Below are 27,669 nucleotides of genomic sequence, written 5' to 3' on the forward strand. Positions count from 1 at the left end.
AGGGGGGCGCAGGGAAAAAAGTTTGCGCCCCCCTGGCTTAAACAATGGGTTTAAACTGTTACATCCTTACAAAATTTGAAAAAAACATTATAATATCAGAAGACTTTAAGAAGACTTTTGATTATTTATGTGTGGTATTACACAAAGTGCATTCAAGATTGTACCTATTTCATTTGAAGATGCAAGAAAATATATGACTTTTTTTAAGGTCAGGAAATTTCTATGCAGCTGTTTAGATAACTTACAGTGTTAAAATTAGTTTTTATTACTTTGAAACAAATTTACAATATATTCTTGAAGCTAGTTTGTATACATTCAATTAAGTAATAGTACCTACTGTATGAAGGACTGTGATTTATTTCTTAACAACTGAAAAGTGAAGCACAATAAATTGGAATCTGCCATGTGTTAATTACTTGTATGGTTTTGAGTATTGCTGTACATGTGCAATGCAAACTCTCAAAATGGTTAGAGAACAGTCAAAATAAGTTACAAATTCAACATACAGTAAATACACATACATACAGTACACTCTGTTATGTTTTATTATACAGTGACTTCATAACATAATGGCATAATTTGCATAATTTGCTTTCCCAGAAGCTTTTGTTAAATTCAGTCTATGGGAATAATTCATTTAACTACTAAAGTGCCAATTCGGCACTCCAGGTCAACTCCTATTGAATGCAATAAGAGTTACAGTGTGATAGTGGCAATTGGGGCACTATCATAGTTTAATGAATAACCCCCTATATGTCCAGAGTAATAAAGTGATAATTTATTGATGATATACTTTTTACATCGCAATGTGTCTATTGAACTTGAACTGAGTTAAAACTACTGCAGTGACTTTTATAATTCCGTAATAATTGGAATGCATGTGCTGATAGTTTCTTTACACAATTGAAAAATGTAAATGTGCACGCTGTCCCTCCAAAACTCTCCCACGACTTTCAAGTCTTCCCTGCAGCTCCTGATCTTTCGTGATCAGTGGGGCACACTCAGCACATCAAACACAAAAATAGGAGCGCATGAAAAGAAGCAAAAAAGCCGAAATTAGTACATAGAATATACATTCTATGTACTAATTTCGGCTTTTTTGCTTCTTTTCATGCGCTCCTATTTTTGTGTTTGAGTTTCTTTACACAACCTGGAAATTCCAATTTTCGGCTCTGTGTTCTGTGTTTTTTTTTAATTGCTTATTTAATTTCTTGCTCACAATGTTTATTTATGACTGTGGTAATTTTGCTGCTTTCATCTATTGATGATGTATAGTAGTATGATGGTCACATATTTTCTTATAGTTGAATTAGCCAAAGCATTTATAAAATGTACGAGTACATTGTTTACTGATTGCAAACGTAAAAGCCAATGTTTGTAATGTAATATATTAACTTATTAGGAAATTATTTTCTGGTAAAACAATAATTGTTTTAACAGGAGATGGATTTGTCACCTTTGTGTTATTTTAATATTCTTTATTAAATCTTATCCAAGGCTAAATTATTCAGATGCTTAGAAGTTCAAAAAAGTGAAAACTACATGTTCTATATTATCTTCTGTACACAATATATACTGTATCCATCTTTGTGTAATTATTCAGAAAGAATAGTGTGCCCTGCATACAGTAGAGGAAACGCTTATTCTAACATTTGCCTTAAACTAGCCGGGTTACATTCAGGGTATGTGCTGGGTTTGTTCTGGGCTAGTTTGAGGCACGTTTAAGGTATTTCTGTATTGACTAACGACCCATAGGATTAACACAGCAGGGATACCTGGCATTCCAATTCAGTTTGAATGGGACTGCCAGGGACCCCCGCTGTTAATCTGATAGGCCATTAATCAATGCAAAAATGCTGGGGCTAGTTTAAGGAAAAGTATTCAGAATGTACCTGGGTGTACCTGGGTCTTTTGGGGAATTGCCACTGGTTTTTGTTAGAATAATCGCTGCCTCTACTGTATATATAAAACAATTCAGAAGGAAGGTTAAAAGAGCAATAACAAGTGTACCCTGTGCTCTTCTTTGTAGTCCCAGCGCCGTGTTACATTTCACCTACCTGATGGCTCCCAAGAAAGCTGCAGTGACAGTGGTCTAGGAGACCATGAGCCTGTGAGTAGTGGAACCCTGATCTCATACCCTCTTCCTCTGGTTCAGCCACAGGAAGAATTCTACGACCAAGTCTCACCTGACAAGAGGACTGAAGCTGATGGCAACTCTGACCCCAACTCTGGTGAGTCAACCACAAAACTATTTAACTCTCATTATCTACAGTGATTGTTACAGAAATAGAATCAGAGTCAGCATGAGATCAGTCTGCCAGTGAGTTTCATTTTTTGGGAGTACTGGTTTACTGACTGTGTAAATGTCTAATAAGAAGCAAATGTCTCACTCTCTCAAAAGAAGTTGTGCTATCAGATATTAACATGGATGTTGATGAGTATCGATCTATTGTTAAAATAAAGAACAGTGGAGAAAATGTTGTTATGTTACAAATATCCATATACTTTAGAAAATCTGTTTGCAGAAATGTAAATGTTTCTTGTACCGGCATTTTGAAGTCTGCATTTATTTTGAACTACACCAACATATTTAATATCAAGTTGCAACTATGGTTCTATTCAAATTATTACTTTATTATGTGATTTAGAAATCATGTAACAAAATATCAGACTTAGAAAAACAAGTAGCGCACCAACTGGGATTGTGTAAAAAAATGACAAATGAATGAGTACTTCAGTATTAGGTGATACCTTTTTTATTTGGACTAACAATTGATATTTTAGGACAAGCTTTCAAGATTTCTCTCAGTTCCTCAGGTTTAGCAACACTGATTTACAAAAGATTCCATTAACACAGATGTAATACCCAAGATAACAATTTAAGACAGATGATGTACAGAAGGAATGGCAGAGGGAATGGTTAATTAACAGACTGGGCAAAACATGAATGAAAAGGATAGTGACAAATGTCGAATGTGTGTAGGACCAAGCATCCAGCAGCAGTATGAAAGGGGGCTACAGGAGGAGGGGAGGTGACATGTAAAATTAACAAAATGGCAGGGAGAATCATGATATAAAATGAAGTGTTTTAGAAACCCCAGATCAGCTTTTAAATCCACTTTTTTTTAGTGTTAAAGAGCATTTTGAATTTGAGTTCAAATATTTTCTTCTCTACCTCATCTGCGTTAGATTATTATCTTGGATTTACATTTTTGTTAAACTCATAGAATATTTTGTAAATCAGTATTGCCTAACCTGAGGAAGAGAATAGGACTCTCTAAAATATCAATTGTTAGCATAAATAAAAAAAGCATTCTCCTAATACTGAATAACTTATAATTTAGATAAAGTATATCTCAAGTGGACTAAACAGCAGCTTCTATTTAATGCAAGTAAAAACAATGATTGGTTTATTGTTTCCATTTCAGTTTCATTATGGACCTTTCTGAAGGTTAAAAAACATAGCCATAATGTTCATTTAAATAGCACATCCGACTCTCTTGATGATGTTGCAGCTATGTATTTAATGCCAGAGGAAGGCCGACTTTGACGGTCATATTATGTCCACTGGGCAAGTATTGTTGCCTGGTGGAGAAACAGTCTGTATCTCAGAAACAAGTCCAAGTTATATAAATAAAAATACCCCTAGTATCTATAAGTAACTCACTGATCCTTTCTTACAGCAGGATTCCACAGTGACTGTACCAGTGAGGACTAGATTGTTAATTGACTGTGAATATGTCATTGTTTAAATAAATCTCTGATGATTTTGTAATACATGTTGGTGCATTCTGATTTGATAAGGAAATAAATTCATATTAACTTTCTACAGAGAAACTGGATACTACTGCTTGATTGCTTTATTTTATTTTGATTGTTCTGTGTATTACAATATGATTGAGACATTTTCGAGTATCTAAATATTTTTGTGATTTTCAGTGAGTATTTTGCTTTTATTTAAAAACATTTTATTGCTTAGCATATCATTCATATGAGAGCATTTAGTCTATCTTATAGAGAATATAGCCAGTAATGTCTATTGTTGTAAAGGTATAAGGATTCCAGTTTATTCACAGGACAGAAATGTATTAATTAATCTACTGTATGTAGTACAACTTGAGAGACAGCATCCTACTTACTGTTGGAAGATTAGGCAAATGTAAACAATATAATAAAGTGAATGTCTGCTTTTAGAAACTGTTTACATGCAACAGAATACACTGGAAGAGTGTTTTCCATACACAACTCATTATGTTGCATTTCTTTTAGAACATCTTCTGCAAGTATTTTGGTATAAAGTCAGAAATAAGAAATGCACTTACTGATTTAGAGTTGCTTTTTGAAAAAAAATATATATCACAGAAAGTACCACACTGTGGTTGTTGCTTCTACGACATCTGTCACTAGTGGTACTTTCACTTGAATTTAAAGTATTGCTGACTCCAGAGTCTAGTTTGCATGATAAGTAAATGAATAGTGAATACACCCTAAGTTGTAGCTGAAATTTTTTGACAGCTTTTTATATTTACCCCCTTTAAGCTGTAATATGACATTTCACATTTAAAATGTACTGTTCTCGTTAACTATTCAATGGCGGTCAAAGAACTACAGCAATTAAGGTTGATATTTAATGAAAACAAATGTTCAAACGGATTCCCAGAGGCATCTATATTATTACGTTCCCCCCAAAATATTATCTTACATAGTTAGTTCGCCCTGAAATGGTGTTGTATATATGCAAATGAAAACAAAAAATAAAACGCAAGTGATAGAAAATGGAGGACAAATATTTATTAGGTAGACGAATGTCTTAACCCCTCCAGTGCCAGATGGTCCTGCCCTCTCTGTGGCCATGGACCCACCGGCACTTCCTGATTATGTGAGTTCTCTTTAAAGCGATCATGTGATCCCTACCTGGTTCCGGCCGCCTGACCAAATATGAAGGGTGTAACGGGAGACCAGGTAATTTACACCTTTTTTACCAGGATCAGTCACTGAGCAAAACAATCTTTGCAAATAGAGTCCTCCTTGGTGCTGGAACTTTCACTTGTGCTCAATACAATGCATGAAAAATAAAAAAAATGTAGTAAAACAATGAGTAACACACCTAATTAAAGATGCTGTCACCTCTGTGAAAATAGTAACACTAGATGCTATTTCACCCTAAACACTCCAGAAATGGTGATGGGAATGACCACAAACATACACATACCACCTCCAAGCAGTTAACCCTTTACAGCCTGAATCAGTAATCTAGGTGTAACCCAATCAATTAAGATGCATCTTATTGCACCATAGTACAAAAGAAACTTAGGAATGTGTAACAGATAGCAAACCTCACTAGGTTTGCTATCTGTTACGCATTCCTAAGTAGCTTATTTATTGATAAACTTTTGCTGTGGGACTCTTTGAAACTCTATGCCAACCCTGGAACTCCTGTATTGGAGTCGCAGGGACTGCTGAGGATTACCAGGAAGTAATACCAGAGGAGGCTCTACATGTGGACCCACAGAGGCAAGGATCCAAGCAGCCACAGAGGAAAGAGACATAAAAGGGCCCCCACAACCAGGCTTAAAGGGTTAAAAGGCTTACAAAGAACAAAGGAATTTGTGAGTTTTATTCCAAGTGTTTGTTTTTAAATGTTGATCCATTACATTTTGGTATATAGCAGTTTTGTGCTATGTTTTCATTTTTCTTTTCCACATATTATTGCTGAGAATTGTCCATCCGGTAGAGGTGCAATTTTTTAATCTTCAACTCCATTGATGTGAGTGTTCTCTATTAATTATCATTCATGGTGTAATCTAGGAGTACTATGGTGTAATAAGATACATCTTAATTAATTGGGTTACACCTAGATTACTGATCCAGACTGTAAAGGGTTAACTGCTTAGTGGTGGTGTGTCTATGTTTATGGTAATTTCCATCACCATTTCTGGAGTGTTTAGGGTGAAATAGCATCTAGTGTTACCATTTTCACAGAGGTGACAGCATCTTTAATTAAGTGTGTTACTCCCCATTGTTTCTCTACATTTTTTTATTTTGCATGCATTGTATTGAGCACTAGTGAAAGTTCCAGCGGTAAGGTGGACACCACTAAGCAGTTAACCCTTTACAGCCTGGATAACAAAACACATCAAAGACTTCTATTGCAGATAACACATTGACATGATACAATGTTACTGGGCCCAAGAGCCAACACTCTTGGACCCTTATACACAGATCAAGGGTAACCAAAACAGGCGTAACTTTTATTTGGGAGCCTGGTTACCCCTACCATCACAAAGGTGAAGTTGAGCATCGTTTGTGTACTGACCCTAAAATACCAGCAAAGCCAATGATGTACAGCATGTCATAAGGGACCCTGGGTGGCACTTTTCATGACATACTGTACTGTACAGAAAAAAATGTCTGGGATGGCGCTCTCAAACCAGTATTAACATTGAAACTTTAAAATATTACATGTGAATAGTGCTCACAAATTACAATAAACAGTGTATAAACAGTTCATGAAAACAAATAGTGACTTTAGATGTGATATGGTAGGTAAAATCAAATTACAAATGAAAAGAGAATATAATGTGACCCAGAAAAATAAAGCAACCCACTAATAACTGTAAAAAATGAGTCCTCCACTCAGCCTTCAAATAAAAAAAACGTTTTACAGTTTCTTATAGGCAGTAGTTCCAATGAGATGATGAGCAGAGAGATAAATTATGAAATGGAAATAAAAATACACCATAAATAGTATTGTAGGAACTTATGTGGATACTGATTCGAAAAAAAAACCCAACAAAAGTTATACTCACATTCTGGTGAGTGTTATAAAGAAAATACCACTCTGTGGCAAATACAGTTGGGTAGTATGGTGGATGGAGGTTATCTAAGAAGAGAAAGGGAAAACACCATTGCGCAAATATATGAAATACACAAATAGACAGACAGAACCCCTAAAGATAGCACTCTGTTTCAGTGTGATTTGGTGATTTACTTAAAATAACTTTATTAAATGACAATAACGTTAAAATATTGGGGTTTAAAACAATGATTAAATATGACCAAGTGTTACTTATTCTAATGGATAAGTGTGTCCAAAAGATTGTACAGTGGTGTGTTAATATCCAGTGTTAGGATGGTTCACTGGCCCTAGTGTTCCTCATATGGAGTGAATGGGCTAGAGTTCTCTATTGTTATAACGGCAGTTAAGACCACAGATGTAGTGCCCCAGTAATGAAATACTAGCTGGTGCTCTGGTATAGGACCTATACTATGCTGTGTAAGTGATGCAGCTATTAGTACATTATAGATTTGATATAGATAAATCTAGGTCTAAGTGCACCTACTGTTGTGTTACTGATGCCACCCTATATAGATGGTGGTATATAGGAGCAGGTATGTAGTGCTTAGTACATATACACCCCAGGTGTGTGATGACCGGGCTGTAGTGAATACTAGTATTAGAGGATATATTACTGGTAAATATGGTAGCACTGCTGGAACTCCTGTATATGCGAATACCGAGTTATCAGCTGAGTGCTGTTCCTTATAGGGTTTGTATACCGGTCAATATAAAGAGACCTTTCCCTAGTTGGTGCAGTACTCCTCATGTGTGGTTATGGTCTGGCACTCCAGAGGTTAATTACTTGTAAAGGTGCCGTTTTGCTTATGTATTGTACCCTTTAAGCTTAATGCTGTGATAGGGAAATAGCATTCAGGCTACCTAAATAAATAATATAATACACGGCCAGATAATATGTATGCTGTTAGAGGTGTGTGACTATTAAGTCCATTGGGGCTAATAACAGTCCTTTAATGTGCACGGGTTGAGCCACGCTGACTTCCTAAATCACACTGAGTCAGTGTATGTGAACTCGGGCTCCTCCGCGTGCACGTGGTCACGTGGTTGCCGACGCGCGCGTTTCGCGAGTGCTTTATCAAGGCTAAGGTAATCAGGTATCAAAGTAGCTGATTACCTTAGCCTTGATAAAGCACTCGCGAAACGCGCGCGTCGGCAACCACGTGACCACGTGCACGCGGAGGAGCCCGAGTTCACATACACTGACTCAGTGTGATTTAGGAAGTCAGCGTGGCTCAACCCGTGCACATTAAAGGACTGTTATTAGACCCAACGGACTTAATAGTCACACACCTCTAACGGCATACATATTATCTGGCCATATATTATATTATTTATTTAGGTAGCCTGAATGCTATTTCCCTATCACTGTAAAGGGGGGTTAAGGCTGCACACCACAATATATAAATAAATACATACAGTTTACCGGTGCTGCTGGTTCAAGGAAGTACCTGCCAGGAATTTCCAAAGTACACTGAGGAAAAAAGAGAGATCCAGCGCTACACGGATTTCAAGATAATGAATTTATTGTGCCACACTATTTTGCTATTTTGCTATTTCCCTATCACAGCATTAAGCTTAAAGGGTACAATACATAAGCAAAACGGCACCTTTACCAGTAATTAACCTCTGGAGTGCCAGACCATAACCACACATGAGGAGTACTGCACCAACTAGGGAAAGGTCTCTTTATTTTGACCGGTATACAAACCCTATAAGGAACAGCACTCAGCTGATAACTCGGTATTCGCATATACAGGAGTTCTAGCAGTGCTACCATATTTACCAGTAATATATCCTCTAATACTAGTATTCACTACAGCCCGGTCATCACACACCTGGGGTGTATATGTACTAAGCACTACATACCTGCTCCTATATACCACCATCTATATAGGGTGTTGTCAGTAACACAACAGTAGGTGCACTTAGACCTAGATTTGTCTATATCAAATCTATAATGCATCACTTATACAGCATAGTATAGGTCCTATACCAGAGCACCAGCTAGTATTTCATTACTGGGGCACTACATCTATGGTCTTAACTGCCGTTATAACAATAGAGAACTCTAGCCCATTCACTCCATATGAGGAACACTAGGGCCAGTGAACCATCCTAACACTGGATAATAACACACCACTGTACAATCTTTTGGACACACTTATCCATTAGAATAAGTAACACTTGGTCATATTTAATCATTGTTTTAAACCCCAATATTTTAACGTTATTGTCATTTAATAAAGTTATTTTAAGTAAATCACCAAATCACACTGAAACAGAGTGCTATCTTTAGGGGTTCTGTCTGTCTATTTGTGTATTAAGTTACATACCCCTTGCAGCACCATTTCCCTTGCTCCACAGTCAAGCTGCAGCGGGGGTCAATCATAAGCAAATATATGAAAAACTCTTTATTTAAATATATCCCAACCAAACCTATAGAATGTGCACATACGAGAAGGCTATTCTTTTAGGCAAATATACAACTAAAATTCACGATCTCTACAAAGTGGCGATCTCACCGCTTCGGTGATGCTGATGCAGTTAGCTGTGGGATGCCAGTTGGTGTATCTTCCGGTAGCAGCTGCGCGGGAACTTTGGCAGATCCAGCAGCAGTTCCCTTTCTGGTTTGATGCTCTTTTCAGGGACTCAACACGTAATTAGCTGATGACTCCTGATGAAGCTAATTCGTAGTGAAACACGTGGAGTCCCTGAGAAGAGCATCAAATCGGAGAAGGAACTGCTGCTGAGTCTGCCAAAGTTCCCGGGCGGCCGTTTTGACACTGAACAAAAGAATGTTGGGACTTGGAAAATACGGTAAAGCAAACATGCTAAGATAAAAGTGTGGGAAGTTGTAAGAGAGCTGGGTAGGAAAATGTTGGTATATTTATGGTCTTCGCCAGAATATACTGATGGGAGCTAAAAGGTCCTAAATGCCCTTATACTCTACTTAAGCGGCATATACATTTGGCAAACTGCCTTTTTTCTTTGCATATCTCAATTAAAAGCACCACAAGAGAATGGAAGGATTCCAAGATATTGTGGTGGGTTATATACAGTATGCTGAACATCACTGAAAATACTATCAATGAAAACACAATCTACTATCTAATGTGTTGAACATTAAACTTGTACAGTAGCTATGATAATATATTATATTAATACAGTAATAATAGCTTGTAATAATCTCTTGATGCAATGAGTACCAATTTACGACTGGATTATACAACATTTGGGACCATTGAGAGGAAAATATAGAATTCATCTATCTGCATAATCCATCTACCACTGAAACTTTGTTAAAACAATATTAGTTTGGAATGCTTCTAGTTGCAGTTATTCTAATACCATAGCCAATCTATTTGAAGTGCATTATTTTGCAAATCAAAATACTAATTAATTACCTCAACTAACTTTTTTTTAACAGAGATCTAAGTAGACATTCTAATTTCCAGTATTCTTATCTCTTGGATCCCTTCTACCTTATTCTTTCTTTCTTCCAACTTCATCGATTTCATAGACTGGGACCAACAATTTTTTTGGGGGGTTAAACGCAGGGTGTTACATCTTCTAAAAAAAAAAAGATTCTGAGCTAGTAGATGTTTATGTAATATCAAATATACAGGCGATATCTGTATTGTTTTCACTCATAATATATCCCTTTTTATAACTGAGTTGTTCTTTCCTACATATCTTTGCCACTCCCTATTAGAAAATAAAATATTTACTTCATGAAAACAACTTGGCTGTCATTGTAATCTTACCTACAGTATAATGATTAGTATAAAGGCCATATTGCATTCTTTTGTCAGCCATTTCATTTCTAAACTATTCTTTCTGCTACCAGATCTTACCTATCTCTATGAATATGTCCTTTACTGTATATACTTTTAACGTGCCTTTTTAAATCATTTTTATTACCACAATTTACCTTGCCTTTATTTGTAAACAAGTATTCTGCTCTATTTCTAGTTAAAGTGTGCAAATTAGTATCTAAGCAATATGGTCCCCTATGCATTTTGATAGCAGAGTCCACAGTGGTCTATGTATCAATATAGAGAAAAGTTAGTTACTGTAGATGCACTCTAAATGTTTTTGGGGCAGAGCATAGAATTCAGGTAATAATATTGGTATATAAAATGTAAGCCATGCCTTCTCTGATGAAGAGAGATTGTTTAACCTATAAAGAGACAGCACTACTGTAAGTTTTCCCCCCATTTCACACAAAAAATATATTTTTTTTATTTATTTAGCAACTAGGGCTTAGCCCATACACACTTTGCTCGCCAACCCCGTCCTCTGCAAAAACTGATGGGTGTGACTTTTTTCTTTCCCCACTGTCTCTCCTCTCTCTCCTTCACTTTTTTCTCTCCCCACTTTCTTTCTATATCTTTCCCCACTCCTCTCTCTCTCCCTCCACTCTCTCAACCACATCTCTTTCATTTAATACCTTATGGTGTCATTAATGATTTCTGCCTTTTTCTCCTCCTCTTCACATGTGAACTGAGACTCTTTCTTTCTTCATCTGCTTTCTGCCGAAACTTTATACAGCAGCTATCTGACTGAATATATGCCACCAGGCTATGTGAATTATGAAGTCACCAATGAGCTATATCTCATAGTGGTATGAACAAAAGATTTGTATAATATAAAAAGATAATAGAATCTATTTTTATGAAGACACCTTATGGATAATGTATCCACTTAATGTTTTTACAAGTGGTTATTTAAGGAGTACATGAGAATCTGTGGTGTTCAGTCTGGAGCCCTGCAGAGTACAACCTTTTTTTCTGCCAAATGCTTAATATTTAAATAAATGTGATACACGGGAAAGGTACAAAACTGTTACTATTGTACTGTTATCATTTTTCTAACTTTTTAATCTAAATGCTTATTTTTACAGATTAAAAAATACTTTGATTGTAATATCCTTAAGAAAGGGATTGTCTTTCCTATGATCTAGTTTTTTGTGTTGCACTTATTGTATTATAATACCTTCCTTCTATTCTATTATCTTTTATGTTTTATAAAGTACATTGCTACCAAAACAAAACAAATACACATACATACATATTTTAAAAAGCAGACTTTTTGGTCCTAAGTGACACATCTTCATGTCTATTTCTTGTGCTGTCCGGCATCCAGCATTGTTATTTACATTTCTATTGTACTCACTTTATGGATTTTATAGATGTTATAATCTATGGAATAATATGTACGTTCTTAAAAATTTACCAACTGAAGTGTAAACTGTTTGCCAATATTTACACTTGCATTTAAGCCTGATGCCCTTGCAATGTTTGTTGATTTTTCCACAGATGGCCATGATTTACTCATTTTTTTTATGTAAGAGCTGCTTGTGGAATTTAATCCCTTGCTCCATACTGTGTATAAGATTAGGGCAGATTTTTTTTTTTTTTTTTTTTTTTTTTTTACTGATTCAACAATAGAAAAAAATAAACCGGTGTTTTGGTGAATAGCTGGATCAAAAGTAAAAATTATATTATTATTTAAAATACCACACATTCTCTTGCCTTGCTACTGACCTATTTTGAATTACATAAGAAAACATTTAAATGTAATTATGAATTAAAAAAAAAAGACTAAATATGCCATACCTTCCCCCTTGTGCTCTCTCGATACTGATAAGCAGCTGCTAGCAAAATGATAAAATGAAACACAGCAAGAATCAAGAAGATACAGACATAGTGAAATAAAGTTTATTCATTTGAGCAAGTTGTTAATCACATATGCATATTGCCTGGTACATTTAAGATATTGACACTTAGCAGACTCTGCATGTATCCTAACTATATAGGTTATGGTTATATTTCATGTTCCAAACAAATACACTACTATTCATATTTGAATGCCACAAATGAAATTGATGGATGGTAACACCTTCAATTAGGCCTTAAATTATCTCAAAGGAGACATTTACAATATTAAAACACTTATAATAAGGATGCATCACAGTGAAACACGATTTTCCAGAGCAACTGTGCATACAATCAGTAACTCACCGGGCCCACTTTGTCTCGTAGAAAAAAATCCCTGGATGGTACTGAGTCTAATGAGGAATAAATGTATCGAGAATCAATGGTTATATTTTCTTACTGTTACGTCCTGGTGTGTGTCACCATCCTATTAAAAGAGACTGCACTTGAAGAGGCACAATTACGTTTTCTCACTAATCTAATGAAGAAAAAGATGAAAAGAGACAAAGCAAATAAATGTAGGTTATTAAGGATTTAGCCAACTGTTAGCTTTGTTATTTCATTTTTGGAAGATGAGATAGAACAGAAGAAAGAAAACAAGAATCAATGACTGTTAAGGATGTATGAATATTGATCTATGCCATTGTGCAAAATATTTTCTGTATCTCTGGTAATGAATAAGAAAACAGACACATTCCCACATTAAACTTAACAATCAAGTTAGAGCAGCTTTGTTTTATTATTAAAGTTATCTTTCTCAATTAATTAGAACTGCTGCGGTTTCATTTGTTCAGCTATTTTAGTTTAACATGTTTTTTTTTATTAATTGTTAAAGGAACCATCCTGAGTTTAGTTAAAATTATGATTGTCTATCTTTCTGTTTATCTTTCTATTTATCTCTCTATCTATCTTTCTCTCTATCTATCTCTATCTCTATCTATCTTTCTCTCTGGGGCCTATGCATTCATAAGCCACTTATCAAGCACTTATCTCCCGAAATACCTACTCCGATTCTGTAAGCGGCGATAAGTGGGCGACAAAAGACTGAATCGCCCAAAAAATTTGTTCAAATAAAAATCGCAGATTGAGCGTCAATAAGACACCTTTCGCCGCTTTTCTGTCAGGTTCAAATACTCGTGCAATTCTACTGTAGTGCCGACGAGTATTCTAAAACAAATCTGGGGCAATCCCCAACAAGACCCAGGAAAATGCTGGGTACATGCTGGGTACAGGCTGCAACATTTCAATGTCATTTCTGCAGACAGACTAATGGCCCATCGGATTAACAGTGGGGGTCATCCTATCGCAGCTCTAGAATGGCGAGTTTCAGTCCAAATCATCACGCCAGGAAAATTTGGCGTGAGGGTGTTGGAAAACTGTTTCGAAGAAGGGACTTAGAAAAAAAATGCTTTTTTCCTGCATCGGAGTGATTACGGGGGTTTCCAGAGTTGATATCCATTAATATCAGCACCGGAGACCCCAGGCATGAATCCCATACAATAAAAATGCATTTACAGTAAACTTCATTACCGTAGCAGCTAACCACTAAGGCAATGAAGGGGTTAACCACCAGTGCAATGCTATTGTGTGTAGCGGGTGTGGGTGAAGGTATTTGGCCCTTGGTGGGTGTTTAGGCCTTGCAGAGGGCTTGCAGGTGGACTTAACCCCTTCATTACCTTTGCAGTTAATACCACTAAGGTAATGAAGGTGTTAACCTCTCCTGCTACCCATCTGATAGGCTTAAACACCCATCCTTGGGGATAATATCCCCTTCATCCACCACCGCTACCCACAATATAAAAAATACACACAACAGCCTTATGGCCACCTCCCAGGCCACCAAAAACCATTACAATATTTAATAAACAACAATACACAACCCACCCTGTGCCCCCACATAAAACCATTATTTATTTTTTTAGGAACAGGGCTAATACCACAGGCCAGCGGGGTTCCCCGGGTGGTCCCCGCGGGTGTCGTGGGCCCTACAGGGCAACCCGGGAGATTCCCACGGGTGTCTGGGGGCCCTTGGGTGGTCCCCGCTAGGCTCCTTGGGCCTCTATGTGGTCCCCGTTGGTGTCCGTGGGTCCCCGGGTCATCCCCACGGGTGTCTGCGGCCATCGGGTGTTTCCCTGAAGGTGGTCCCTGTGGGTGTCCGGTGGCCCCACAGTGGTCCCAGATGGTCCCCATAGATGTCCGGGGGTCCTCAAGTGGTCCGTGTGTGTGTTCGTGGGTCATTGGGTGGTCTCCGTGGGTCCACGCTTGCCTGTGGTACCATTCCTGTACGTAAAAAAAAAAAAACATGCTCTACATTTCAATAAATTCCCCTCCCCCCCAACACATACAGTACAGTAATGTGCAAAATTACTATTATCCAGATATGGATAATAGATTATTTGCCCATTATTACACACACCATTAGCCAGGCAGCATAAATAAATTAAATAAAACACATTCTTCTTACCCGTGCATGAAGGACATCCTCATCAGCATACTGCAGGCCCCTATCCCCTTAATCACCATAGTGGTTAATACCTCTATAGTGATTAAGGGGTTAACACACCCTCCCCCAATACCCACCTGGGAGGCCTAACCACCCACCCCAGACCCACTATACCCCTGTACCCATTGAGTGGCATATTAGTACATCATACCCATATAATATGGGCATGATAAGCTACTATAGAAGTTAATGGCCACACATACAAATGCATGATTGTCAAAAATACACAATTATAAAACAGATACAACAAGCACCTAAACATCCATAAACAAAAATTAAAAGCTCTAGCCAACCAAGCAATTAACAAATAAAAAAACACTAGACAATCAATGAAATAAATAAAACCACTATGCATTCAATAAAATAATTAAAACCACTATGCAATCAATTACATAAATCATACCACTAGCTAAAAAATACATTTAAAGGGGTTTAGCGGTTAGGGTAGGGGTATTTAGGTTAAGAGCTTAGATTAGGGGGTTTTAGGGTAAGGGCTCAGTTTAGGGGATGTTCGCCCTAACTTAGTGGCCACGTGTCCGGCAGCAGCAGGTTCCGCTGGCAGGGTGAGTTGAGGTGAAGCGCCGCAGTCATTTGGTTGCACCCACATGGTCACAACCAAATGTCCTAGACCGTAGGCCAAAAGCTACCAATGACTTTAGCAGGCCACGCAATGCCACTGCCCTTCATGCTTGTCTCCCATTGCAGATATAGTGCTTTATTTACCAGTGCTAATTCAATAATCCAATATTTGGTAATTTCATTCAAAACATTGTGCCAAACCTTATATGCTGTTGGGGTACTGTATAACCTTGTCTATAAGAACTTACTGTACAGTAGCACATCATTTTAGATGTCCAACATTCTAACACATAATATTTGTATATTTAGAAATACATTTTTGTTAGTATAAGATCTACCGTTTACTGGGATGTAAAAGGAAGTGTATATAAAACAAATGTGAATAGACAGTCCTTAACTGAGTTAGTGGGGTCATAAGTGGTTTCAAGCTGGGCTGTAGAATGCTGCATGCCAGGGACATTTTAAGAGCAACAGACTTTATTGAAGAAACATCTAACAAACTGTATTTACTCTCCTGATTGGAAGACCCTGTGATCCTGCTTAACAGAGGGCACAATCTTGAGTTTTTTTAATGGTAGTCCAGGAGAGTATGTACCACTGAACTAGGCAAAACCTTCTTGGACTAAAAGAGCTTACAACTGACCCCATATTAAATTGGCCTTGATTTCAGGGCACATAACTGATTTCTATAACCTGAATTCACATCCCAGTTTTTTCCTAATTATACCCTACCTCTTATTCACCTAGTGGCCAGGCCGCAATTATAGTGCACAGATTAATTTATTCATTCATTGGAATCAAGGTATTTGTTTTGGCGGTGCATGCCTTAGCACACACATCCTAAAAAGGTACCCTGATTCCAATTAACTGCGCATAGTGCATGTGACCACGACAGCGTGGAGGCATGACAGAGAAGCTGATTCCCGAGGAAATAAATCAATTTGTTTTTTGAGTGCGACGGCCACGTCACAGTCACGTCCTCGTCACTTGAACCGTTGAGCCAATGAGGGCAAACCGCTCACATGACGTCATAGTCATGCCTCTGCCACACCTCCACCACACCTTTCTGTCACCTCCCAATGCCACCTGCCTGTAGTGCATTTTTCGCATGCGAAACATCACGTCACGCAAGCGAACATGCAGGATAATCGCAGCCTATCGCAGGGGACATTTATGTTTAACTTTATGTGTAGAAGTCTGTAAGAGAATGGTCACTGTTTATTATTTTCTTAGTTAGGGAAAAATGCCCTTTATCTTAGAAGGACCACTGGTCGGGTGGAAGGAACACTTATATCCCTTTGTTACTGCAGGAACTCATGGCCTGGGAGCCCTAAAATAGGGACTCACCTGTACCATATGTCCATGCCGAGGCACACCAGACCACCATTTGTAAGAACCAGGGGTAATCAAGCACAGGATTACAGGTCATGGGAGCTCTGAAGGAGGAGTACCCACCTGAATGTTCTGGAAGGGATCTGGAATTGACTTCACAGCATTGAGTGTAACTTGAGTGCACATTCCCATTACTATGGATGTCTGTAACCTTGACAAAGCCTTGTGTACCTCCCAAGGGAGATGCTTTAATCCCCGGGAAGAATACTGTGAGAAAACATATCCTGTTTGTAATAAAGCCTGTACTGTTTGTCTTCCCACAAAGTCCCTGGTGCCCTTTATTATCATCTGAAATCTTCCTCAAGCTTACAGTAACCATTCTGCCTTTTAACACCATTTTAACTTAAGGGATCAATCACATGGCAAAACAAGACAGTGAAATTAAATGAGGTTAATTTTGGATAAATCCTCAGAAACACACAGAAATACAAAATACAGAAATATACATACTTACGGGGGTCTGGGGGAATGATATCTACCTTTCCTAGGTTCAGGGACCACTTCTAATGGGATTCCCCTGTCCGCTTCTCTGTTTCAGGATATCAGAGTGCTGCACAGCAGCCACAATAACATGTACCTCTAGCTATCACAGTACAACTCCACACTCCTTCCCAGAGATGGACTTATATACCCCTTGGTGGCTATCCTTTTACATGAGCAATGGTAGCCAGCCAAGAGAAACAGTGCCTGGGGCTCAGACCTGGTAACTGATTCTATTAACTAGTACCCTCATTTTATTCTGATCATATCTTTTCTATAGAACAGTTCAGCTAAATGGATTGCTTAATCTTTCTCCATAGAAATGACAGGTACAACTTAATTTACATTTGCAGGGCTAACAGGTTAATTTCATCACCAAGTATCTAAGCTGGGGGGAATTGCTAACACAGGAATAAATACAGACATAATGTTATTATGTAAAAGACGGGACTTAGAATTACAGCTAGCCCAAATCACATCACAGAACAAAGCTGATTCACTGGGGATTGCATTTACAGGGAATAAAGAATACAGGCTTTGAAATACATTCCCTGTTCTCCCCCAGATATTAAATTATATTTGGCTGAAATAAGTCTTACATAGCTGGCCAAGTTACATGGATTTATGGGTAAATAGATGGGATTTCTCTTTATTAGGTCCCCCAGCTACCCCATACCGCCACAACCAGCCCCTGAGATCAAGGTAACCAGAGTCTGTGTACAAATATCTGCACTTTCATATTAATCTTGTGCAACAACTCCTTATGAGCGGGATAATTGAGAATCTTCAGACAGCACAAAGATGTAGGCAGAGATGTATACTTATTATTAATCAAAGAGAAAGGAAAAATAATGAATGGGTTTGAAACCACACATCTGTGACATCATCACAAGGGTGAAGAAATTAAAATGGCAGTGGGCTGGACTTATTGCAAGAAGAAATGAGCATTGCTAGAAAACAAATTGTACTCAACTTGATTCCACGAGAGATTAAAATAGCAAGATGACGACCAAAAGTAAGATGGAAGGATGAAATCAGAAAAATTTTGAAGAAATGTGGAGAAGAGAGGCTTGAAATCGCAATTCCTGGAAGATTATTGAGAAGGCCTTTATCCTGGTGTGGATCGACAAGGGCTGAATATGATGGTCGCTCTTTTTAATGGTTTGTAGTTTTGATGGACTGATTAAATTATGTAATTTTACTTATGCCACGGACCCCCATTTTCTCCTACATATGAACCAATAGAAAGAATACAACTTTTATCATCAAACCAAAAGGTGAAAACAGATTTACTGTATTCAATATTTAAAATTGTCACTGAGAAGTAGCTGTGAGGAGGGGAGAAATAAGGGTTCTTAAAAATGTAAATCTATATGTAAATATAATTTTTTAACCAAATTAAGTATGCACAAAGCACTAACCAGTGATCATCACTGGGCGAACTGAGATTTCTATCTGCATTGATACAGATACAGCCACCAGTATACGACCACTTGCCTGGGAAAATACTGTGGCTATCTCACAGTAAACACTGCAACTTTTTTTGTGAGATTCTGCAGCCAGACTAATGGCCCATCGGATTAACACAGTGGGGGTCCCTGCAGTCGCACTCAGTTTGAATGGGACTGCGGGGACCCCCGCTGTGTTAATCCGATGGACCCTTAGTCTGGCTGCAGAAATCTCACCGAAATGTTGCAGAGTTACTGTGAGATAGCCCCAGATTTTCCAAGGCAAGTGGTTGGATACTGGTGGCTGCATCTGTATGTGAAATTACCATGTAAAGCTGCTTATATCCGTGTTTTTCAACCTTTAAAGAATGGTTTGAAAAAGCATTTTGTCTTTCAGAACCCCATACACCTACATAAAATTACTATTGCAATAGTAAAGCTTATATTTTATAAAAACATCTTTGTATATTATATAATGTATACAATGACAGTACAGCAGGTAATATGTTTGAATTATGGAAGTAAATATATAGCAAAATATAATAGTATAATGTACCATATTGCCACATGTATTTCAGGGAGTTCCCACTCACTTCAACAGATAACTAGAATCCCAACTGACATAGTCACTTTATGGAAAAATCCCAAACATAACAATAAAGTTGCTTTTTTACATATCTCTTCAATTTCTATATGTTCCCCATTACCTACTTTACCCATTACTGTACAATATAGTATGTGTTTAGGGAAATAGGCTCGACAATTTATCCCTGTTTTTTTTAAGATTACCTGTCTCTAGACAGTATTTATCACTCTCGATATATTTATCACTTTTTCAGGCATTTGTCCAAATCCTGCCTTATAGAAATGAGAAATGTATTGCATTTTGCAAATGCTAAATACATTTTATTGAATTGCATAAATATAGAAATGAATCACTGTTAATCAAAGCAATAATTGTTGGCGAACATAAAGCGGTGTTAGCGGGCTTTATTAAATCTGCCCGGGAGTGGGAGGGAGACAGGGACGAAGAAAGAAAGAGACATCAAATATCTCTGATTTTCTGTGTATTTCATTGATTTGGGGTCAGTCACATTGCTTCTTTTGACATCTTCAGTCTCAGACTTAAGTTTATTTATTTATAAAATGTTTTACCAGGAAGTAATACATTGAGAGTTACCTCTCGTTTTCAAGTATGTCCTGGGCATACGTGGAGCCTTATTATTACAAATCAACATTTTCATAATTGAAATTATATTGTTTGGTCCAGAACTCCTAAATCTAGTGAATATTGGTCTTTGGGGTTGATATCTCTGATACAGAGGGAGACCATATATCACATGAAATGATACAAGAGATTGAAGGCCCAGAAGACCAAAATGTTACTGTAAACTTTCTTCCATTACAGTTTAGTTTTTGAGTTTGTGTATAATATCCATAGCTAAAGCTATTAACTGGTTCATTTGGCATATTTTATCTTTTTTTTATATAGTCTAGTTTCTGTACAAGTGCAATAATATATCACAACAATTAAAATAATATATAGTCAGATTAATTTGTTCTCATATCTTTACAATGTTTTATACAGGAACAATGCCTCACAGCTATTTTGGTTTATATTCATGCCCATATTAATGATTCTGCATTTGCTCTTCAGGGAGAGGGGAATATAAAAGACATGCATGAAAACCATGCTTCAAGGAACAGTTGCTTGAAAACACTTGTTTTTTGTACTTGTTAGAACCCAAGTTAAGCAGTGATTGTGCTAGATGTTCACATTTTAAAATAAGATTTTAATGTTTCCTTTGAAATCTCTAAGACTGATAAACCCCTCAGATGCAATGTTGCTATGTAGAGTCAATCAGTATAAAATATATAAAAGAACAATGTGTTTACTAGAGTAAAGCCATAGGTGATGAGGCATAGTAAAATATAAAAGATATTTAAACATTGTTTATTTTTACTATAGAGAGCAAACGTTACCTATAGGTTTTATACCTAATTAAAATGCATTAATAAGAGCCCTAATCCGGACTTGGTGTATACAAATATTCCAAGGGCTGTCTAAAGTGATTTGTGAAAGACCAGTATATCACATGGTCACAACAAAATTACTTTATTAACCATACGTATGAAAAACACAATGTGAATTAGGGGTGACAATAGGCAATACCCAAAATATATAAAAAGTGCAGTGATAAAAATCAAGTGTTACTGATATTGAAAGACTGTTGTTTGCAGCTCAGAACCCTCAGTAGATAGCTACCTCAATCCTTTAGTTGTAGATTTCCATGTCATGGGGATCACAGATATAGTAACCAAAAGATAAAACATCACACAATAGGGCAATATGTCTGAAATTCACCATTAGAATGTGCATACATCATATGGGGATATACTCCCATATTCCCCATTCTTTTAAGCATTCCAAATCAGTGGCAATAATCCGGTCTCTCACAGTCTTTAAAGGGAGAACCTTTGCAAATACAAAGGTTTTGGTCCCTTCACTTTGTATTTCCAAAGGTTCTCCCTTTAAAAACTGCCAGAGGCCAGCTTATTGTCACTGATTTGGGAATGCTTAAAAGAATGAGGAATATGTGAATTTGATGTATGCACATTCTAATGGGGAATTTCAGACATACAATACTGCACTATTGTGTGCTGTTTTTTATTTTTTGGTTATTTTTTACTATGCCTCAACACCCCTGCTTTACCCCTTTTAATGTTTTAGCACTTTTCCTTATATTTGTGCATTTAATCAGGTTTTTCTTACAGACACTTGTCAGAATTACCCCCAATTTTTCCCTTCCTCTTTGGTGTACTGCCAATTTTGTTTTGTCTATGTCGTACTACCCCAGTATATGCATTTATGTCACAATTGTTTTAAATGTACTATTACTGTACGTCTGATTCTTCATTTCTCTCTACATGTAATGTAGCATACACCATTCAGGACTTATTAGATATAATCCTGTATAGATAGGTCTATTTGTGTGGTCTGTTCTCGACCTATTTAAGCACTGTGCTATCTTCCAGACGTTATCCTTTGATGAAGTGATCTAAGCATAATGAGGCGTGTAGGACGGACATCTTCATACAGTACTCGTGATGGATTTCTACTATTGAACTAAACAGAGATTCCCCCACAACATCAGACCTATTACTGCTGTCCGCGGTTTGACGTGGATCCCTGTGGACCCCTACAAGTCTCTCAACAATTTAAAGAGGGAGTTCCCTCTTGATTTGAGGCTCCAAGACACCGGAGGAGAAAAGATCTTATGGACGGCAGCCTTACCCATGAGAAGTATGCCAACCCCAGCCCCAATCACCATCGGTTCCAGCAAAGCAGCCCCAGTCAACATCATTCCTGCAAATCAGCCCCAGTCACCATTGGTTCCTGCACACCACTGCCCCTGAGTGTGGAACTTTATAGGATTATTTTGCTTCAATTCAGCCAAATAGAGCCCTCAGTACAAATTCACTTTTTCAAGTATTTACATTGTGAGTGTTTTTATCTATTCACATACAGTATGTGTTATTTCAATTACAATTATAATAAATGTTCTGACCATGAGGTGTTTCTTTCTCTGTTGCGCTTCTGTTTTAGATGCTATATACATATATGTATATGTATGTATGTATGTATGTATGTATGTATGTATGTATGATAATAATAGCATGTTCTTGTATAGTGCTGCTAGTTTTTACGTATCGCTTTACAGAGACATTTTGCAGACACAGTCCCTGCCCTATGGAGCTTACAATCTATGTTTTTGGTGCCTGAGGATGAATATCCATACACAGACAAATTCCATATTCCAGGCAAAAGGATATCACATTGTGTGCTCATTTGCATATCATTTCCCAGAATCCCTTGCTGCAGTGGGAGCACTGAATTCTGGGTGATAATGGTTGAAAGGCAGATGTGCATTCACATGTATTAGACAGGTCTGCACCCCTACCTTTCAACCATTATCACCTAGAATGCAGTGCTCCCACTGCAGCAAGGGATTCTGGGAAATTATATATATATATATATATATATATATATATATATATATATATATATATATATATATATATATACAAATTCTTGGTTCACGCAACTGTATAAAATAGAAAAATACTTAACTTTGTATGGGGTGCAGGCAGAAAGGCAAGGATCACCAACCATTCATGGAAGTATATGTATACCAAACAAAATGGGTGATATTTCAGACCCCAAAAAGTCAGTTATCGAGCTTGATAAAGGGCCTTTTTGTATCCGAAACATTGCCCATTTTTTTGGAGTTTGACATTTGGTAAAATTAAAATTTTCATTGCATGTCATTGGTGAGTGCTGCAGATTCTTTTCACTATATATATAAAATCAAAAACGAATAGACGCTACTGTTCTGTGGCTAACTAAATGTTTTTCTTTGTGCGAGCTTTCGAGATACACTGATCTCTTCTTGCGGCGGTGTCACAATGGATAAAGCAAGAAAGGGTTTTACTTAAAAACAGTGCATCTTGGAATGTATCTGTGACTGAAGCTTATCCCTTCCCCCTGTGCAGTATGCAATTTATGACTTAAGGTGTTAAATGGTCCCTGAATGTTAGTGATGTAAGAGTGTGTGTGTGTGTGTGTGTGTATATATGTGTATGTGTGTAAATATAAATTTATAAAATGCCCACAGTGTATACAGCGCTTCACAAAAGGTGTGAGTGGGAGTGTATACCAATGGTGTGGGTGGGTGCAGAAATGTAAGAGGGTGTTGCATTACTATTAATGTGCACCCCAAAACTGGAACAACCTACCAGAGACTCTCATATCCACCACCAGCTTAAGTTCTTTCAAATCTAAGGCTGTCTCACACTTTAATCTGGTCTGTAACTGTTTCATACGCTCATAATATATATTTTCTTTAACTGTGCATGCAATGTCTTGTATATAAATGTATACCTTGTTCATTTATGTAACTGTATTTGTAACCATGTATTATTTGTCTTAACTCTGTGCCCAGGACATACTTGAAAACGAGAGGTAACTCTCAATGTATTACTTCCTGGTAAAATATTTTATAAATAAATAAATAAATAAATACTAGGTGGTCCCTATTGCTATATAGGGATATAATTACATTGTACATATGTATGTGCAAGAGACAGCTGTGTGTGCATTCATATAGCGCAGAAAGTATAGACATGGCCTTTAGCACTCATGGGAAGAGAGTTCTCTTGTTTCAGAGTAGTGACTCATGAAGCTGCGGACTCGGTTAGGACACCGCTTCTGTAAGTGTCCTGAACAGTTGCATACATTTGTATTCTTGCAACCATCTCTCTTTCGGTGTTCTAAGATTACCTTTGAGTATGGCCACCTTCAGATCATTCATCTTATGGACAGAGACAGGGAAATGTTCACTGACAGGACTGTCTCTTGTTCCGCATGTGATTCTCTGGCGATGCAGATTCATGTTTTGTTTAGCCCCTGCCCGTCTCACCTATGTAGTAGCAGCCCCCTGGGCATTTCATGTACATGATGAGGTACACGATATTGCTGGAGAAACATGTGAACCTTCCTCTGATTTTGTACTCCTGATTCCTGTGTGGCATTTATATTGTGCCCGAGGTGTGGAGCATTGTGCAGGTTTTGCATCTTGCGTCCTGGCATTCAGTTGTATTGTTGAATACTTTATTCCTCACCATAATTTTCTTGAGATTATGAGGTTTTTTTATATGATAATAAGGGTGTTTCAGGGAAGACCTGTTGCAGTCTTGTATCTTCCTGAAGAATGGGTTGTAGTTCCCTGGCAATCTTCTTAGGGCTTCTAGGTGTGGGTTATATGTGACCACCAAAGGTACCCTGTTACTAGTCTCTTTCTGTCTGTATTCAAGGAAATCACTTCTTGGTATTCTGGTGGCTTTGTGGATTTGCTGGTCTACAATTCTGTGGTTATATCCATGGTTTATGAAATCCGATCTCAAGGCTGTAATCCGCTGGCCTCTGTCTGCTGTGTCGGAGCATATCCGGTTGTTTCGTATGGCTTGACTGTAGATGGTTGTATGCTTAGTGTGTGTGGGGTGGAATCTGTTATCCCTCAAATAGCTGTCTCTGTCTATAGGTTTGCAGTATACAGACGTCTGTAGTTGGTTGTTTTTTTTATAGTAATGGTGGTGTATGAGGTCCTGTTCACAGGAAGTCCAAATCAGTAGGATGTCATCGATGTACCGAAGGTATGAAAGGGGTTTCAAGTGGCAGCTGGAAAGAAAGTCACTTTCCAGTTTTGCATAGAACAGATTGGCATATGGTGGTGCCATCCAGATGCCCATAGTGGTCTCAGTTAAATCTGCTGACTGCAAATTTGGACCAAACCTTGGGCAAAATAAATTTGGACTGATGTTTAAAGGCAAATTTGGTGCAAAATTGATACACATTGCATTATTTTTATCATGCATCTCTTCTGTGAATGTATTAAGGTCTTTGCTTAAAATGTTGTGCTAACTGTGTCCCCTTGTAATATGAAGAATGTCAATAGGAAGACTTAGGTAGAAGTAACATGACACAGATCATAATGAGACATATTTAAGTCTGTTTCACATTTTTATCTTGTATTTCCATCCACAACGTCCACCAGGTCTGAAAGGGGCGTATTCTTTTCTGGCAAATCACATGTAGGTAACGTTTTCTTGTATTTGATGCAAAAAGTAAATGGAGCAACATTGTAAAACAAACTTATTTTGGTGCTTTAAGTTAATTATGTATATTGTATAATTCACGCCCTATTATTTCTTTGATAAATCATTGGCAATTATTAGCACCATTTGTGGGAGTTTTTCCTTTGATAAATCAGGAGCTTTTTTAGCACCAGTTTAGCACCAATTTTACAGCTGAAAAACTTTGATAAATAAGCACTTATAGAAGTTATAGAATCCCTTTCCAAGCTTACTTGGGTAATAGAATAAACAACAAAGAAAAAAGATCCTATTGAGGATGCTAGGATTTTCTTTTTTTATATACATATTTGGAACATATGGTATCATTATTTTAACCATTACTGGACCATTCTCATTTTCATACATTGGTACTTAGATAGACTTTACTATAAAGTTGACCTAAATGCAATGTTTTTTGTTTTCTGTTTCACTTTCTCCAAATGTAATAAACAAGAACCTTGCATTTGATGCATATCTCTAATCAAAGTAATGCACACCAAGTCAGACTTGGTAGAGAATTTTGATGCACATAATATCAAAAAATAAGTATTGTTTATGATAACTCCTACAGTATATCTGTTTCCCCGAAACACAAGCTGATGAATGTTGGATAAAAGTGGTACAATGTACAGCCCCAGAGATGCATGTTTTAAATTCCTCGGTAGCACTGCTCTTGCCTAAGCTACAGGTCTTGCTACAAGATGAGCTGAAGGCATATCTCAACCATAGGAGGGGCTGAGCTGGACTGAATACAATTTGGACACATCCTACCTAAGGCACAGAGGGGGAGGGCACAGGGTCAGCACCATGATTGCTGTACACAGACTCAGTTCACCTCCACCACTGTCACAGGCAGCATGAGGGGGGGGGGGGGGGTAAACACTCAGGATAGCCTATCACTGCCTGTAGCTACTAGGGCTTATTTGACAGGGAGGCAGAAAGATAGTCTGGACCAGCCATGGCTATACCTCTGTAACAAGGATCTTCACTAAGCTCATATAAGGTGTAGCACAGATCAATTCTGCAGTAACTGCCATTGATTTGAATTGCAACTCATGTGGGATTGAGATGCAATACACCTTGTTGAAGCTAAGTGAACACCAGTTTAAGTGTAAATTCTAAGGCAAAAAGGTCAATTGCACCCCTTTGAACATAGTCTGCCTGTAAATTTCTAAAGATGGCCTGTCATTATTCAAAGATAGTTGCATGTCCTGGGAACAATGTCTATAAAGCACTCAAGTAATGGGAGTGATGTATCAATGTCTCCTGGTCGTGAAATGATTGCAAGCAAACTGCACCAGGTTTGAATAATAAAATAAATAAGACCATTGCTTTTTTATATACTGTAGATATGATGAAAATCAATTCTTCTGTTTTTGCTCAAATTTTGTACCTAAAAAAGGTGATTATGAGGGTAATTTATCAAATTATCCCAGCTTCAAAACAGAACAATATTGTTGCATCTTTATCTATTTAGAATATCCCCTACTTTCAATCGTAATGTGTTTTTTTTGCCCCTATTTTGCAATTGGAAGACCTAGAGAAAAAAACACCAATGAAGCATCCTCCAGAATAGAGTCTGGCAAACCCAAAGATGCATCAGATTTATTCATGTGAACTAATTCCACTGAAACCAATGAGAGGGATATGTCAACATTAAGAAAAAAAGGGCAAGTAGATATTTGTTTTGATGCATTGCTCCATTTGTTGGTTGCGTTTCTGTAAAATGTAAGAAAGTGCTTTGTACATTTAGCCCCCTTTCCCTATGACTAAGGGAACTATGCGTGCTGATATACCTGTTGCTCACAGGAGGCCTAAGCCTCTGCCGCTGGGAGCCTAGGGTGAGCGCACTCACTCCTTTCAGTACAGCGCCTCCACCTATGAGGGATCCCAGCATCGGCGGATCACAGGAAACAATACAGTGGTGAATAATACACACACAGGTATATAACAACGGGGTACTGATACACACATACAATAACAATAGCAATAACAATA

At 37.6% G+C, this 27,669-nt stretch overlaps 1 protein-coding gene across 7 annotated transcripts in view; it reads left to right on the forward strand.

The window, feature by feature from the left end:
• The window catches only part of PCDH9 (protocadherin 9), a 2,211,246-nt gene that overhangs the window by 1,429,432 nt on the left and 754,145 nt on the right, over positions 1-27,669 (forward strand). For 4 of the 7 annotated variants that reach the window (XM_075591028.1, XM_075591031.1, XM_075591032.1 and 1 more), the window contains one exon: positions 2,030-2,231. In XM_075591028.1, coding sequence (XP_075447143.1) covers positions 2,030-2,231 — 202 coding nt within the window. The remainder of the gene's footprint in view (positions 1-2,029; positions 2,232-27,669) is intronic. The other 3 variants (XM_075591030.1, XM_075591034.1, XM_075591035.1) reach the window with 1 other exon arrangement.

The sequence above is a fragment of the Ascaphus truei genome, chromosome 3 (genome assembly GCF_040206685.1).
Source record: "Ascaphus truei isolate aAscTru1 chromosome 3, aAscTru1.hap1, whole genome shotgun sequence".
Classification (NCBI taxonomy): Eukaryota; Metazoa; Chordata; class Amphibia; order Anura; family Ascaphidae; genus Ascaphus; species Ascaphus truei.